An 18,626-nucleotide genomic window follows, 5' to 3' on the forward strand; every position below is an offset into this window, starting at 1 on the left:
ATTGAAGTTTGTGAGTGAAAGTCCCAAATTTGAGATTTTTATAAAGGCAGATTTTTTAAATCTGATATGAAATTTATGGCAACATATATTTAAAAATAAATTTTTAAAATTTGATTCAAAATATATGGTCAAACGCTAGCTTAGAATAAATAGCTCACTCCGTTTCTTTTATTCATATTTGACTTGACACACACCTTAAAAAACAATAAATACAAATAAAATAAAATTTTCACTATATCTCAAATTATTACTCCTATAAGTCATTTAAACATTGAAAAAATGAATAGTACTTGACAATAAGGATAAAATAGACATAAAATAATAAATTATTTCTTACTTTTCTAAATTTGACAAAAAGTGGACGAGGAAAATACCAATTAAATTATCCTTCAATTCAAAATCACCAACAATATAAGCAAAGGGGAAAAAAGTTTGATATAACCTTCAACTTTGTCATTTAAATTTGATATATCTTTCATTATAAAAGTAGCTCATATATACCTCTATTGTTATTCAAATGACTCAAAGTGATATTCTTATTTAAAAAATTCATGTAGGGGTATATTTTGATTCTTTTCACATATATATTTTTTTGGTTCTTTGATTCAGTAGCTAATTTGAATTTATTATTTTAATGATCAAATTTTTTTTTTCACTAACCTTCTTGTATATGCTCCTTTTTTTACAAATACAAAAAATAAATTACAATATAGACAAAAAAAATTAATACTTTTATATATTTTTGTTAACTTTTTCTCTTTTTCTATTCACCCTTGTTTTATTTTTATTTCTCCGTCCCTTTCCCTACAAAATAATTTCCCAGACCATATATATGAGCACGTGTCCTTGATCTACTTGCCATTCATATGGCTGAATTGAGAAAGGCGTTATTACAATTCTACCCATGAGAACATCAACATCTGTTTCGGTCAACTGAGGGTAATTATAGTAAATTAAAGGTACCTAAGCTTATTACAGAAATACTCGAATCCCACACGCCTCTCCCATAAGGTCTCTCTTCAGATCGTTCCTCTCAACTCTTCCTCCTCTCTCTCTCTCTCTCTCTCTATATATATATATATATATATATATATATATTAACCCTTCCTTGTCGCTCTACAAAAATCTTCTTCCCCTTTCGTATAAAAGAATCCTTCTTTCAAATTCTTTACCGCTACAAATTCATTTTTCTTCCAAGAATCAACCCTTTCTCAGCTCCAATTTCAGCACAATTTAAGCAAACCCTAGTTTTAGATTTTGCGTTTAAAGGTCTGGATCTGACCCATTTTTCATCATCGGCTCATGTTGTATTGTTAAACATTCGAGTTTTATTGTAATAATTTGTGTATGAGTTCAATTGGAGCGAATTTGTGCTACATTATACTCCAGTTTATTTATTTATTGGATATGTTATTATAAGAATATGTACTTCATTTTTGCTTTAGCAAGACTAGTTCTGTTTCGCTCCCGGTTGTGTTGGATGGGAAAATAACAATCGATAAGAGAAACAAAAAATTGGATTTTGATTTTCATGTTTAGGTGAAGAATTATCATTATTATTGTTGTCTATGTCACTGGCATCCTCACCGATTGAGTAACTTTGTCTACCAAGATTTTCTTGAAATCAAATAGATGTTGAGATTGGTCTTCTATGGTTTGGAGGAATTACTATTTTCATAATTGATGAAGATGTATGGACTCCGTAGAAATGTAGATAACTTTTAGTGTTAGAGAACCTAAGTTTTGAACATTAAATTGGAACAGGTCTTAATAGAGCTAAATTGAGAGCGAGGATTTATATAGCATACCCAACGAGCTTGGGATTGACGCACAGTAGTTGTATTGTTTATCAATCAGAAATTGATTATATCTGCTACTTTAATCCCTTGTTGTAGAGTTTCGTGTACGGAAGGGACTAGGTCAAAAGAGGAATGGCGGATCAGGAACTAGAGGGGAGCCAGCCAGTGGATCTTACCAAGCACCCTTCTGGAATAGTCCCTACCCTCCAGTAAGTTAATTCTTATTACTTCTACTAACTTTATCACCTATAAAAACCAGTAACAGGGCCTATGAATTATTTACAAGTCATTGATCGCTTATTCCTGTCCCAAAAAATTAGTGTTTTATTCGATTTTTTAAAATATAATGTAATAAATTGTCAAATCATTGTTTTGGAAAACAAATAGCATTGATATCCACTAGTGTTGAATTTTTTTTGATTCAGAACTTTGAAAAGTTTCAACAAGTAAGAGCGTGCTTGGATGGGCTTATAGCTTTTGACTTATAAGCCTTAAAAGTACCTTTTTGTTTTATGTTTAACACTGCAAAAGTGCTTAAAAGCTATTTTGGCTTAAAGGAACTTTATATAAGTCGATCCAAACAGGCATTAACTTCTGTTTAAGAACTTTGAGATCCCAAATATTTGGGTCTTGTCAAATAGGTTAATAACATTGAAAGACGTGGAAATATGTAATTAGTCAATAATCCTCTCCCACTATTACCTGGCAATTTTTCTTTGTATGCTTGCTTTGCACCTAAACGTACTCGTCATTTTCTGTTTACACAATTTCAACAAGTGATATAATTACTTCTGATATGTTTAGGTTGATTGCTGCAAGCAGCAGTAGTGTGTGTTTTAAAAGTATATTTTTCACTAAGTGACCTATGCATCTGTAATTCTTTTTAACTGCTAGGAATATTGTCTCAACGGTTAATTTGGACTGCAAGTTGGACCTGAAAGCTATTGCACTTCAAGCTCGAAATGCAGAGTACAATCCAAAGGTATATTTCTGTGCTGTAGTTGTTATTGTCGTTAGTGATAAGATACTAGATCCTCTTAGTGCACATTCAGGATATTTTTTATCTAATATATGAATGGAGCTATGTACTATTAGATCTTCTTATGAGACTGTAAGAGATTTGCTATTTTTGCTAACCTGTTGCTTTCAAATGATTTGTTTTGAACTTCACGATTCTGAAAAGTTATTAAAAAAAACAGAATAATTGTTGCTTTCGTGGTTGTGAATGTTGGGAGATAATAGAAGCTTTCCGGGGAACTAAATGAACTTTATTTGAGCATGTTACTATATTTCTTCACAATAACTTTTGAGGCAATTGTCAATTTTTTCCCTTTTGTGGTTTCCCAAATGACGCTTTTATATAATGATTTCTCTCCAAAAGATTTGTTTTAATGTCTAAGTTCGTGATTTCTTCCCATGTGTCCAAGCCTTGGTGGATAGTACCCCATGGATTGAGTCGAGGTTCGCACACGGGCCCGGGCACCATGTTTATATAAAAAAAATCTAAGCTTGTGAATGAATTTCATTGTCTCATATTGCTTTGAATTTTTAAAGATTTAATGCTCCGAAAAAAGAGTTTTAAGGGAGTAACAATGACCAAAATTAAGGATTTGTGAACAAAGTGGTCTGACTTTTTGAATGTTTGGTCACAACTAGCATTCAAGCTTGTGCTCTAGTTCTCTTAGCTCAAAAACTAAGTCCTGAGGTCATCTCGATATGTTAAAAATTAAATTACTGCCTCTAAATCATTCAGCTCAATCATCGACTGACTTGAGTTAGATTAAGGCCTTAATCTCTTTTCATTCTTTCTCTACATAAAACATGAAAGAGAATATTTCTTGTGGAAGCTCAAATAGACAGAATGTCTTTTTGCCTCTGTTTTAATATAGGAGTCAATATATATATATTTTGTATAGTAGAATAGGCTAGAAGCACACTGGTCTTTGTCGATATGTGTGCTTCAGCATGACTCATGAGGGCAGTTCCATCCTTTTAGTTGAAAAAATGTACTGCTTTAATGAGGTTGTGGGTCCATTTAACTGTTCATTCATTGGCTGACTTATTTATCTGGTTACATGGCTAGCTAGGTGAGTATATTTAACTGTGGAAACTTGCTTGTGGTTTTGGGATCCACTTTTCTCATACTCATCTTGTATTCTTATATCTACGGGTGTTCACGGTTTGGTTAAAATTCGATTAAATAAACAAATTTTTATTTGGTTTTGGTTTGGTTTGGATTTAAGTTCTAAAAAATTGATAATATTTGGTTTGGTTTTATTTAAAACAAATTGAATAAAAAATTGAATCAAACCAATAAGTTATATACACAAATTTTATAATGATATATATGCAATATATTGTTTTTCACAAAAAATACCTCTTTGTCTACGTGCCTATTTCATACCGAGGGTATTTTTAGAATTTCAATGTCTATGCTTTTAAGGTGCTTTACATATGCTTTTCTGGTGATAGGTTGGTCTTACGTCAATAAAAGATTTTTTCCCCAAATAAGTAGGACTAACATGGGTAAAATGTTGATAACGTTATTAAACATTTGTCAAATAAGGAAATGTGTTGTTCTTGGGGATTGACTAAAAAGAAAGTGTCACATAAATTGAGGCAGAAAAAGTACATAAGACCACTTTTAGTATGATTTTGTTGGGCCTGTGCTGGCATGGGGCTTTGCGTCTAGTATACATGTATGTGTGTGGAGGTTGTTCTATTTATAATAATATATATATATATATATATATATAAGAGATTCTATTTACAAATCAAGAAAAGCTTTCAACCCTAGGGCAAACTTGCTTAGATATGAAATTATGGCACTGGGATGTCATATCTGTATGGATCTGATATTAGAATCCGTGCCCTAAATCTTGAAACTATTCAAGATTAACACGGTAGCTGAAGTTCCTCATTGACCTTATCTCAGTCTCAGGACCTAAAGCAAATAGCAGAGACTTTAAAGGTATTTGTGATACGTTTCATTATGGAAGCTGCATGCTATTTATGTTTGAATTGTGAAGAACAGAACAGAAGGAGAAGAAGAAAGGGAACTATCTTTCTGAGAGAACCCTGGGTGGGGGGGAGTGGAGAGGAGAGGAGAGGGAGAGATTGAATCGGAAGATAGTGTCATGGATAGAGAGGGAGAGTGGAGGAGAAAGGGAGAGAAGAAAATAATTCAAGAATAAAAGAGATTTTTAGTGGGATTGAATTGGGAAAGTTCCGTTTGGAGGTTTTGTGCAGAATGCCTAAAAACCAGCTAGGTATCTTAGTTATTTATTTATTTTGATCACTATGGTGTCCAGACCAGCTTTCACGTACCTCGACTAATTCCACGGGATACTTGTCACCTCCCACTAGCAACATGTATCTGTCCACCAAGGCTAGGCAGATGGGAAGAGAATCACCTTGTGTTTTTTGTCTCCAATGAGTTTTGAACCTAAGATCTCAGGATTCCCAACCACTTCATTGACTACTAGGCCACACCCTTGGGTGCTGTCTTATTTATATGTACACACACATGGATAATCAGCTTGCTGAGCTTGGCTTTGAGCATAATTTATGGTCGTTTTTTTATATATTTGTACATGCATATATGGCCATGCAATGTTGACTTATTGAACTTGGTTTGCAAGTGGTTAGTTGAGCATAATTTATCAACAACAACAACAACAAACCCAGTATAGTCCCACCATGTGGGGTCTGGAGAGGGTAAAGTGTACGCAGACCTAACCCCCACCTTGAAAGGTAGGGCGGCTGTTTCTGAAAGACCCTCGGCTTAAGAGAGAAGAACAAGGGAGGAGAGACAAGGAAAACAAGGAAAACAAGACATAGGTCAGTAGAGCCGAGCATATAGAAAATAATATAAAAATATGAATAATGAGAGCGATAAAGTCAGGGTAGGAAAGATCGGGGATAAAGGAGCATTAACTACTATAGATAAAATAGAATTCCCAAAGTAAAGTGGGCCAACTAATATAAGCAGTATTCCCATGCAAAAATCAAATGTTAATAAACAAATGAGCGCAACTACAACTACTATGGAGAAAAGATAGGCCACCTAGCCCACTATCTTAGTCTGAGTCCTCCACAGCCTCCTACCTAAGGTCATATCCTCGGTGAGATGCAACTGTGCCATATCATGTCTAATCACCTCTTCCCAATACTTCTTCGGCCTCCCTTTGCCCCTCCTGAAACCGTCCATAGCCAACCTCTCGCACCTCCGCACTGGAGCATCTGTGTCTCTCCTCTTCACATGCCCAAACCATCTCAGTCTCGCTTCCCGCATCTTGTCCTCCACCGATGCCACTCCCACCTTGTCTCGGATATCTTCATTCCTAATTCTATCCATCCTAGTGTGTCCACACATCCACCGCAGCATTCGCATAATTTATCATTGGTTTTATATATTTTTTACATGCATATATGGCCATGCAATGTTGACTTACTGAACTTGGTCTGCAAGTGGCATGGCAGATCATAATTCAGCTTGAATTTAGATAAAAGGCTAGTGCTTGATCTTTTACAAAAAGTGAATATTCTGGGCCTTAGTGGCTTGCAGCCATTATCGTGTCATCTTTTCCATTTATTTGATTTCTCGTTTTTGTGGCTTGCATTCATTGTTTGTTTCCACAAATATGGTCTGCAAACCATAAGTCCAGTTTGGTTCTTTTTGGCACTTAACAACTCAGTTAATTATTAAGTCTTATCAGTTGGTCACCTAGCCTTCAATGCGAGCTATCTCTATCACTTATCCAAAATAAGTTCTCTTAATTGCTTACCAACTGGACCATGTCAGCTAGGAAATGGTCAGTATTGTTACTGGATTTCTACTTAATTATGTCTCCTGTGTTTTTTTTTTACCTTGTTGTTTATGAAAATTTGGGTAAGGCTCTAAACCGAGATATTTGACATTCCCATTTAAGGTTTGACAATTAATAGAATTGCAGCAGTTTCATACAAAGTAATCCATGAATCATTAGAAGTAGGTATTCTATCATTTATAGAAGGTAGATATGTAAAAATTTACTTTGACATAAATTTGTGTATAAAGCAATTAAGTAGCTATTGTTTATATTTGCTTCTAAGGTTATACTTCTTAACTTGTTTTGTCACTGTATTCTAGTAGGATCTGCTGAACAGATTATTTGTGAATATTTGGATGTTGTATCAGCAGTGTTTCTTTTTCAAGAAATTGAGAATGGAAGTATATATTACTTTATCAATTTGTTGTGCTTTCAGCGTTTTGCTGCAGTGATCATGAGAATTAGAGAACCAAAAACTACAGCATTGATTTTCGCTTCTGGGAAAATGGTATGTTCTATACGGCTTTTGATGGGTTTGGTTTTAGCAAGTATTGGCATTGTTGCTGATCAAGTTGTTGATTAATTTAAATAATTCTGGAAACTTCTTACATAACCTTGTTATAATGAACTTCTCATTGATCATAAATATTCATCTTGTTATCTGCTTTTTAATTGTGAGTTTATCTGTCTCAGGTTTGTACTGGAGCCAAAAGTGAACAACAGTCAAAGTTGGCAGCCCGGAAGGTATGTACTAGTTAATAGCTAGTATTGTATGCTTTGTGATGAATCACAGATCATAATCTAAGTTTGATGAGTCAGATAATACTAATTTGGATTAAGGATCAGTCTAGTATATTTCTTGAAAAGGTCCAGACTGTTCAACGAGCTTTTAAGGTCTTATATTCCTTCCATTTCATATTACTTGGCTCATGTTGACTTAGCACAACCCTTGAGAAAACTTTCATTAGGGATTTACTTTATGAAACTAATCTTATTAGTGATACTTTGCAAATTGCACAAGCAAGTCGGGAAACGGAACTTTAAATTTGACTATTATAACTTTATGTAGTTATTTAATACTAAGGGTAGCATGAGAAAGATGTAGTAAAACTCTCTTGATTTGCTAAAATGGACAAGTAAAAAGAATTATCTGTTTTTTGTATAGGGACCAAGTATAATAAAACGGAAGGAGTAGTTATTTTAAGAAATTGTCAAGTTCTCAAATTTCTTTTTGGTTTTCAAGTGCTTATCTTTCTTATTTTGATGTTCTCCTAATCTTTTTCAGTATGCTAGAATCATTCAAAAGCTTGGTTTTCCAGCCAAGTTTAAGGTAACCACCATCGCTCGGTTATTCAGTTTCTGGATATATTATATACAGATATTGGCATATCCCCTTCTCTCATCCTTAATGTGAAATGAAAATAACAAATGGGAAGAAGAAAACTGCCTCTTCAGCAAAAAAAAAAAAGGAAGAGAAGAAAAGAACTTAATATGTTCCCATCCTTATTCCTACATTCTTTACAGTTTTGAAATGTTTTTTTTCCCATGAGTGCAAACTCTTTTCTAAAGTTCTACTTCGGAACTACACCTTATAAATATATTCCACTATATCTAGATCCAATCCATCAATGCTGGTACCTATTTTCACGTGAATCTCACATAAATAAATAAGATAGACTTTTAAGTATATTTAGGGATTCCAGCACAAAAGACAAATCAGAATCGCTTTAAGCCTGCAGGAGGTGATCGATGCTAAACTGCTTTGGTGCTTTGTATTCCCTAGAATCAAGGCAAAACGTAAGCTCACTACCCCGATCAACAAGTTGTGCAGAGGAAACCCTATAGCTGCTTCTGCGTTGGGATGTGATTGAAAGCCTGCAGTACTCATTTTGCAATGTTCTGGAAGCGGCTAAGAATTATTTTTTTTGTTTCAAGAATTAGCACTTGTTTTGAAAATGCTTCAAAATGATTTAGAACTCTTTTAAACATTCTTTCTTCTTTGGTTCTAGTTTTGTGGAAGCAATACACAAATAAAGGAACATTTGTTTCCAAACAATCCCTAGTCTAGCTGTAATTTTGTTCTTTTTGTTGTTTATGCTACATGTTTAAGTTATTTATACTGATTTTGCTCCATTGCAGGATTTTAAGATCCAGAATATAGTTGGTTCTTGTGATGTTAAATTTCCCATTCGACTTGAAGGCCTTGCATATGCCCACGGTGCTTTCTCAAGTGTAAGTATTGACATACATCAGTGTTCATAATTTATATTGTAATTGCAATGGCTGTTGTACCTGCAAGCCCTTCATGCAATTGATTAGTATTTGCCTTCTTTCTATTCAGTCTTCATATGTATTATCCTGTAATTGTATGTATATCAGATCAAATTTTAAAATTTCAATATATCGTTCCTTTTGAATTATACTGTTGGAGGTAATATTTACCTTTTTTCTCATTATGTCTTCCTATTTATCAGTCTTCATCTAGTTTAAGATAAAATTCCAAAATTGATATATTGTTGGTTTTAGAGATTAGGTATTGTTGACCTGTTTTCCTTCATGTCATTTGTCTTGGAAATGATGGCTATTAGGAATACACCGAACTTCATAGGCTCTGGTACTTTATGTGTGGTTAACAAAAGCTTTTGGTAGCACAGAATAAGCAAGCATGAAAATCTAAATGTTTTCCTCAAAGTGGTTGGACCATTAACCAGAGAAAAACTAGGTCATGGTCTTGGTTAAACTTTGGATTAACTGCAAATGGTGCTGAAGTTAAATGACAAAATATCTTGGTCATAAATAATCCACCTATCCGATTGACATCCTCTGTTTTGACTAGTCTGAAGTATTAAATACACCGGAGAACTTCAGATCTTCCACTATTTATATATATTAACAATTCAAACTTAAACTATGATTTGATGTTTCCTTATCACAATTGTTTATCAATTACTACTATAATATATAACAACAACAACATCATACCCAGTGGGATATGGGGAAGGTAGAGTGTACGCAGACCTTACCACTACCTCATGGAGGTAGAGAGACTATTTCCAAAAGGCCTCGGCTCAAGTATAGCAAATTTAAGTACAAAGATTAAGAAAACGGTGAGGAAAAAACATAGCAACTAACAAGGGAAGCAGTGCAAATCCTGCCAAAGGAACAAGAACAACAAAATAGTGCGACAATCGAAACACAATACACAACAGACTATGATAGATACCAAAAGCAAGAACTACAATATTACAACTAGTACGACGACAAACACCAACATGCCTAAATCCTCAAAAAGCAAGACAAAACCCCACTACCTACTAATCTTCTATCCTAATATGCGTCCTCCACACCCTCCTATCTATGGTCATGTCTTTGGTAACTTGAATTTGGGTCATATCCTGTCTAATCACCTCTCCCCAACACTTCTTCGGTCTACCTCTACCTCTTCTTGTACCTACTATAATATGTCTTTCCTAAAATATAATTATGTTGGTCATGTCCTTGATAACCTGAATTTGGGTCATGTCCTGTCTAATGACCTCTCCCCAACATTTCTTCGGTCTACCTCTACCTCTTCTCGTACCTACTATAACATGTTTTTCCTAAAATATAATTATGTTGGTCAATTTAATTTTACAAAATTTGGTATGTATATTGTCACTCTGTTATAGAGAAACCAACTATTTAACTGAATTTGATAGAGGTCATCAAAAAAAAAAAACTGAATTTGATAGAGATAGATAAAGGCTCAGCTTAGATTGTGATATGTGTGTCCAAGTAACTTGAGCCCAGTGACTGGCAAAGAACTTGTCGGCATGCTTTTTGTATCTTCTTGTCATGCAGTCTGTTAGTACTTGTTACCTATCAAAAGTTTACAACCTTCCTGGTTGTATGACCTTGACGCTAATTGAATTTCTCTCCTTCCCACCTTGGGGGGGGGGGGGTGAGAAAAAGTATGAAGTACGAGAAGATAAATAAAATCTGGCTCGCAGTCCTAGCCTTTCTGCTCACTTGCTTCCCTTCATCCTCTGTGGTCAAACTACTCTTGCCGTGATTATGCAGTTCTGAGTATTTTTCAGGTCATCTGCTTCATACCCCATCGTATCAGCCTTATGTAAGAATTGTTGTAAGAATCTTTTAGGCATCTCTCTCTTGACATTTTGATTCCCCCCACCCCACCCCACCCTTCCCTTTCACAATATCGTTAGCATGTACTTAATGTTATTGAATAATTGTTTCGTAGGGTTAAAGGCTGTACCATAATAGGAGTGGTATGAGGTATAACCAATCCCGTGTGCTTCATTTTATGATTTGTGAATTAAAATGATTTCTACCCTTATTTATGACTAGAAATGCAACTGGTGGATGGTTGAGCTTCAGTACTTTGATATGTTCATTCGAATCACGGTGTCGTAAATAGAAAATCAAAAGAACTGTTTAGTGGGATTTCTGACAGATAAAACCAGTATGTTGACTTAATTGTTAATAATCTTCCTTGTATTTATCATCTTTCATTTTCTCTTTGTACAGTACGAGCCAGAGCTATTTCCTGGATTAATATATCGTATGAAACAACCAAAAATAGTGCTGCTTATTTTTGTTTCTGGGAAAATTGTCATCACAGGAGCCAAGGTAATACAATAGTATCTGCCTGTTAAAGATTCTTCACTAAATTTCTGTATGTTGTGCTGGTGATTTACCATTTTATCTTACTAAGGATTTTGCTGTATTTCAGGTTAGAGATGAGACATATACTGCCTTTGAGAACATATACCCAGTTCTTACTGAGTTCAGGAAGAATCAGCAATGGTATGATGATGGGTTGTTTATATATGCAAATTTTTGTTTGGCATGATAAAATATTAGTCCATTAGAGGCTGTTCATATGCCCATTAAATATGTGACAAAGGGAACTAAGTTGTCGTTAAACCACTAGTCAGTTACTTAAGATGCATGAAGACTCATGCAATGCTGAAGCTAGTGTTGTGTAAAACTTCGAGCATTGAAAGAAATCCAGAAAAGAAAAGACGAAATAGTTTGGGGGAAGAAGCTTGTTTTAGCACCTTGTGCAATTTTTAGGGATGCCTATGCAATTTTATACAAGTAAATGTAGTTTGTTTCTCTAACTTATCCTCATCCTTATATTACTGTTGCTTGCTTGCAGAGTTGGACTGTTTCATGCCGTGGAGCATCTGCTATGACTAACTGCAGGGGGTGGTTCAAATTTGGAGACTTGTTTGTTTTTTCTTAATTGTAGATATTCTATAAATCAGGCATTGGCTTTTGTGGAAAGTTTGTTTAAGTTACAATTGATAGGTTGAAACTTTAGCAAGACTGGGATAACTGTGTTACTTCACCTGTAGCATATCATAAATTTCAATTGAGGACCCCAAAAAAAAAAAAAAAACTGGTCATTGGTTCTAAATTTGTTGTACTTGAGTCTATAATGCTTGATAGCGGCCTTTTGGTTTACTTTTCCTCGGTTTAACCTGGAAATGTGTGCCTTATATGCTGAAAGTTTTACCTGCTAATTACAAAAAAAAAATGTAACAGCCGACAAAAATTGTGAAATGAGGATACAGGAATCTCTTACGGTGTAAGTACTGTATATGTACATGTTAATATTTGATTTACATTATTGGTGAGCCATTCATTTGTCTCCTGTACTTTCAGATCTTTACATCCCATTTCATTTGCTAATTTCAACCCATTGTTTGATGTTGCATAGCTATGTCATGAGACTCGAAGTAGACTTCATTTTACTTCAATTCCCTGAACCACTTGCCTTGATCATCTCCAAAGATTCTTCCAAAAGCAGCATCTCTAGTTTGAAGCTTGACAATGCCATACGTATTCAATTTAAGCTCTCCAGCACAAGAATACCAAGTTATAAGTTTGGATTATTTGAAATTAGAGATTGTCCTAGGAAATACTTTTATCAATTTCATCAGCATAATCCCTAATGTGTTTAGATATAAGATTTGAAGGCAAATATTTTCGCTCAATCTAGTTTCTATTACATTCTTTTCATATATAGCATCTAATAGAAATTATAACATTAGCATTAGGCCAAACCCATCGGTAGCCCGTTAAAGTTGGCACCAATTTTCACTTAGACACCTAAATCAAGAGATATTCATTTTAGACACCTAATATAAGGGTCTGATGTGTCATTTTGACACTTTTTAAATAATCCGAAGTTGGAGTGTAGAGCGTGTATTACACTTTTCTCCACATAGATTAGTTGACCAATTAAATTCTGCCAACACTACCATCTTTACACGTCATAACTTTAAGATTAAATGCCCAAAACTTGATCTTCTGTCCTTTGTCTCTTCAGTTCAAAGGAAACCCTCTTCCTTCTTCATCGATCAAACCTAGCTAAGTGTATGAAAGTTCAATCTTCCTCGACTTTTATTCAGTGCCCAAAACTTGATCTTCAACACACTGTGTCCATTGTCTCTTCAGTTCAAACGAAACCCTCTTCCTTCTTCACCGATCAAAACCTAGGTAAGTGTATGAAAAGTTCAATGTGTCTTGATTTTCATTCAATTCTTAGTTAGTACTAACTGTTATGTTTGTTTATGTTGCCAATTTTCAGGTTTAAAGGTTGAAATCAAGTGTTGAAGATTGCAATTTTGTTGGGCGTTTTGACATTTCTATCATCTGCTTCTTGAAGTGACATTAGTTTGTGTTTGCATGTTTCATCCTTGAAGAAGAAGGTGTATGTTCTAGTTGTGCCACTGTCTGTTAGCATTTTGTAACTAGATTTTTTTTTGGAAATTGCACTGATAAAGTAAGGGGCTTTTTGGGTATTTCCTTTTTGAGATATAGACGACTATATATTCACATGTTTTCATCATGGGGGTCATGTTATTGCATACCCTAACCCTACTTACAGAGGAGAAGTAGATGTATTTGCCGTTGCCATTGATAAAGATCATTTTAGCCTTGTCGAGTTTCTTGCATACACTGAAGACCTTGGGTATACAAATGTGAAAGTTTTTTACTGTCAAAATGAAATTAACAATGAATTTGTCCAAGTTACTTCTAATATTCAGTTGTTAGACTATGTGAAAGACTTAATAGATGGTGATGACTTTCATGTTTATGTGGTACATGAAATTGATGAGTTAGAGGAATTGCCAACTCCAGCTGGTCTTTTGCCATGGCCAGACTCTGTTGATGTTGGAAATGTGGAGAATGAGGCTGCTTCAGATGTGAATGAGACTAAGGATGTTTCAGATGTGAATGAGTCAGATTTGCCTAGTAGTGACTTAGATATAAATACATTCCTGATGAAGATGGTTCAGATGTTGATGAAGAATTGAGATCCTTTAGATCTGAAAGGAGGAACAAAAGAAATCCTAATCCTAAGAGAAAAGAGAAAGTACCTGAAGAAATACCAGTAGGTGAAGCTGGTATTGATAGAGGCTTTGAAGATATTGGAAGAAATAAGAAGGATAGATATGTTGGCAGATTAGGAGGAGATGAAGAGTATATTGATAGCTCAGACTGTGATAGTGATAATAGCACAGATGTGGTAGATGTAGAAACTGTTAGGGCTGTTGATCAACCAGGAAGAAGGAAGAGTAAAAATGTCAGGTATGATGCTGAATGTGAAGTCTCTATTTTTGAATTTGGAATGATTTTTGAAAATGCTAAATAATTTAGAAAGGCTTTGGCAAATTATGCAGTAGAAAATAATTATCAGATTAAGTTAAGGCCTAATGAAATTCATAGAGTGAGGGCTAAATGTAAATTCAAAGAAAAATGCAAATGCTTGTGTTATGGTGCAACTGATAGAGATTCTGGTAACTTTTTGATCAAGAACTACCATCCTATACATAAGTGTTTTCCATCAAATAAGAACAAAATGTGTACAAGTAAATTCCTAGCAAACAAATTCAGGGATGAAATAATTAAACAATCATCCATAAAGATTTGGGAAATACAAGAATTGTGCAGGAAGAAGTTAGGATTGTATGTGGGTTGGACCATCTGTTACAAGGCAAAGCTAATGATTCTTAGAGAATCCATGGGTGACTGGAATATGAAATTTGCAATATTATGTGATTATGCTGAGGTTATAAAACAGACCAATCCTGGTAGTTCTATTTTTTTAAGAATGAATGGAGAAACTGCACCAGGAAAAAAATTATTTGTATACTTCTATGTGTGCTTGGATGCATTGAAAAGGGGGTGGAAGGAATGATGTAGAAGAATAATAGGATTTGATGGATGTTTCTTAAAGGGTGCTTGCAAGGGTGAAATTCTAGTAGCAGCTGGCAAGAATGGAAACAATCAGATGTTTCCTATAGCCTGGGCAGTTGTAGATAAGGAAACTAAGCATAATTGGAGTTTCTTTATCAATTACTTGAAAGAAGACCTGCAGTTGGGTACTGGACAGGGCCTTACTGTGTTGGCAGATATGCAAAAGGTAATTACATATTACATTTGCTAAAGCTATTAGATTATCTATTAAGTATTGAATTACATTTTGTTTTCTTTGCAGGGTTTTCATGCAGCAGTTGCTGAACTGCTATCAAATGTTGAAGTTAGAATGTGTGCTAGACACATTTGGTCTAATTGGAATCAAACCTGGAAAGGAGAGGAAAGGAGAAAATAATTCTGGAGATGTTCAAAGTCAAGTTTTGAAGTGAAGTTCAAGGATGAGCTTCATAAAATGAGCAAACTTGGTAAGGATATTTGTGCTGCCTATTGCATTATCCAAAGGTGTCATAGGTTAGGGCATTCTTTCAAGAGCATTCCAAATGTGATGTAGTTGAAAATAACATGTGTGAGACCTTTAACTCATGGATCATATCATGTAGACACAAATCTATAATAACCATGTTGGAGGAAATTAGGAGAAAGATAATGACAAGAACTGTGGACATGATTAAGTTTGCCAACACCTGGATATCTAATATTGAACCTATGGCTAGACTTATCTTAGAGGAGAATAAGGACAAGTCTAGGACATGCAAGGTGCTTTGGAATGCTGATGTTGGGTTTGAGATTGGAGAAAAGGAGTACATATATACAATTAACTTGGCTGATAGAGTTTGTAGTTGTAGAACTTGGCAACTGAGAGGCATTCCATGCCAACATGCTATTGCTGCTTTGTGCCACATAGAACAGGAGCCTGGACCTCTTGTGGAGCACTGGTATAAGAAGGATACCTTCTTAAAGGCTTATAGTCATTTCATCCAATCAATTTCAAATATAAAGATGTGGCCTGAAACTAACAATCCAAGGATTGAACCTCCTGAACCTAAATCAATGTCTGGCAGACCTGCAAGAAGTAGAAGAAAGGGCAAAGATGAACCAAGAAAGAAGTATGGAAAAATGTCCAAACAAGGGGTGAAACAGACTTGTTCCATGTGTAAACAACAAGGTCATAACAAGAGATATTGCAAGGTAACATAATTTATACTTGCTTGTGTCTTTTTTAATCACTTGTTGAATTTTTAATGAACATATATTTTGTGGTTAAATATTCAGGTTGCTGGTCAAAGTTCAGAAGCAGCTACCCATAATTCACAATTTACTGGTCAAAGATCACAAGGAAGTTGCCAACCTGAACCAAAAAACTTCAGTCAATCTGAACCAAAAAAGACTCTGCAAGCTGAACCAACAACATTCAGCCAACCTGCATCAACTACATCAAGCAAGCATGCTTTTTCAACAACAGTTTGTGCTGATACAAGTAGAGTTAAGAGGGTGAATGATACAATTTCAAGCCAACCACCATCATATGTGGATAAAAGTATTCCTTTTACAAGAGGAATAACAAGTCAACTACCTCGGAGGAGAAAAGAGACTGTTGGACGAAAGAGAGGAGTTGCAGCAACTGGAGAAGACTCTGCAAGAGGGGGGACAAAGAAGCCATCATATGGTGGATCAAGTAATGTTGGATTTGGCATATTCACAAGTGCAAGTGGAACCCAAATACTCAATGTATGTTGTTTTCTCCTTTGGTTACATACCAATCTTCAGTAGTGCAGCTTACTTACTAATTTTGGTTTCTCTTTTTCTGTAAAAACAGCCAGGGACTTCAAGTCAAAGGATTCTGCCAACAGGTTCAAATTTTAAGGATGCAAGTTCAACAGGCATAGACCTTAGTTTTAAGCCTAGAGGCTTGAGATGAAAAAATAGAGATACTGTCACTACCAAGCAGTTGCAGCAAATGGCAAACAAAAAGAAGAAGTAATAGCAGCTTGAAGTTTTGAATACTAATTGCGGATTGCTTAACAGCTTAACATAAAGTGTAACGTCTTTTGAGAATTGTAACCTTGTTAAACCAGTCCACTGATCATGGTATTTAGCATAATGCTAACTTTGAGTTCATTGTGGATTATGTTTTTGTAGTTACATTGTGATATTGTTAAATGTTTTTGGTATTAAATTTATGAAGTCTCTATTTTTGTTGTTGGTATTAACCAGTCCACTGTTTTTGAGTTACATTGTGCAGGGATTTTGAACTTTTAACAAGTGGAATATGTATTCACTTCAACAAGGTGTGAATTTTGAATTGTATACAACAATAACATCAAAATACATACAAATGTGACCTATCTAAAAATTTACAGCAACAACAACATGAAGATTATTTCTTCGCAGCAACAACAACATCAGCCCCTTACATTAACTTTACATCAACTTTACAACAGCAACAACATTAAAATAATATTGCACCACCACCTATCCAAAACATAAACAACTTTACAGCAAAAATACAACACATTTTAACAATTAGGCTCCAATCTCCATATTCCAATCGATACCAACCCAGTAGCGATCACACCAACAATAAATATATTTCTTGCTCAATTTATTTTTTCATCAAAAGCCTTGACTTTCTTCAACAAACTCCAAATTATCTTATTTGCTTGAGGAGGGTCTCGATCTTCATACCAATAAAAAAAATCACAGCCACCCATTTTCTCCAAAATCAATCAGAAAAAAAATTAGAAGCCCACAATTAACAGAAAATACTTATTCCTCTTTTGTTGTACTTACAGAAAATAAATGGAGCTTTAAGATTAACATTGAATAAAAGTTGCAATATATGAGTAAAAATATTAACATAAAGAATTACTTTACCTTTGAAAGTTTATAAGTAAAAAATCTACGACTTGGATTTAGTTGGGTCCAAGAAGTCTTTACTAGTGCTTCATTACCACATTTACAATATCAACATTCATCCAAAGAGGCCATGGAAGAGTTGGAGAAGCTCGACATTGAAGTGTAGGAGAAGAGTGACATGAAAAAGAGAAAAACAAAGAAGAAGAGAGAACTGATTTTTGCCTTTTTCTTTTTCCAAATTAGAGAAACAATCTAAGAAATTAGGGCATGAAAAAGAGAAAAACAAAGAAGAAGAGAGAACTGATTAGGGAAAAAATGAAGAAGAAGAGGCACACATATATAGATAAGAGAGATATGACCGTTATAGGACTTGTTTGGTGCCACATCAAATGCAAAAATAGCTTCTACGCGCCTCAGGTAAGTGCAAAACATGCGAGGGGCCAGCTATTTAAAAAGTGTCAAAATGACACATCCGACCCTTACATTAGGTGTCTAAAATGAATACCTTTTGGTTTAGGTGTCTAAGTAAAAATTAGTGCCAACTTTAAGGGGTCACAGATGGGTTTGGCCTTAGCATTATAAGAGGATAGTTAGGTATTGTTTACAATACCATTGAGCCAATCAATCATTGATTTACTGTTCATAGTATCAAATCTCAATCTAAAAGATAAATTCAGTTCATATTTGTCTAGATTTTGAGTAGGCCCTAATAAATATGCAAGGACGACTCCACACTATCGGTCATAATTTTCACACTTAGATGACTACTGACTCAATTATTTTTATGGTAAGTCAAAGCTCATTTGATATGAAACTATTATGTTTGACAATTCCTAAAAAGTATTTTAACTTCGCAGAATGCAAAGCTTTCATATATTGCTCCATAACTTGTCAAGTAGGGTAGTTACGTCACTACAAGCAATCTTAT

At 34.7% G+C, this 18,626-nt stretch overlaps 2 protein-coding genes across 3 annotated transcripts; both read left to right on the forward strand.

Moving 5' to 3' along the window:
- The first annotated feature begins 1,035 nt into the window (after nucleotides 1–1,035).
- On the forward strand, nucleotides 1,036–12,032 carry LOC129887456 (TATA-box-binding protein). 2 transcript variants are annotated; one of them, XM_055962566.1, is made up of 10 exons: nucleotides 1,039–1,269; nucleotides 1,896–2,008; nucleotides 2,694–2,781; nucleotides 7,047–7,118; nucleotides 7,304–7,354; nucleotides 7,896–7,940; nucleotides 8,750–8,842; nucleotides 11,138–11,239; nucleotides 11,343–11,416; nucleotides 11,772–12,032. In XM_055962566.1, coding segments are annotated over exons 2-10 (603 nt in total). In that variant the 5' UTR covers nucleotides 1,039–1,269; nucleotides 1,896–1,931; the 3' UTR covers nucleotides 11,773–12,032. The 2 variants fall into 2 exon arrangements, with proteins under 2 accessions (XP_055818542.1, XP_055818541.1); XM_055962567.1 differs by lacking the exon at nucleotides 7,896–7,940 and having other exon boundaries at nucleotides 1,036–1,269.
- Nucleotides 12,033–15,906: 3,874 nt separating this feature from the next.
- On the forward strand, nucleotides 15,907–16,860 carry LOC129885029 (uncharacterized). The gene is made up of 3 exons (XM_055959266.1): nucleotides 15,907–16,030; nucleotides 16,115–16,570; nucleotides 16,659–16,860. The coding sequence occupies exons 1-3, from the start codon at nucleotides 15,959–15,961 to the stop codon at nucleotides 16,758–16,760; spliced, it is 630 nt and encodes a 209-aa protein (XP_055815241.1). The 5' UTR covers nucleotides 15,907–15,958; the 3' UTR covers nucleotides 16,761–16,860.
- Nucleotides 16,861–18,626: the final 1,766 nt, after the last annotated feature.

Source organism: Solanum dulcamara, chromosome 4 (genome assembly GCF_947179165.1).
Source record: "Solanum dulcamara chromosome 4, daSolDulc1.2, whole genome shotgun sequence".
NCBI lineage: Eukaryota > Viridiplantae > Streptophyta > Magnoliopsida > Solanales > Solanaceae > Solanum > Solanum dulcamara.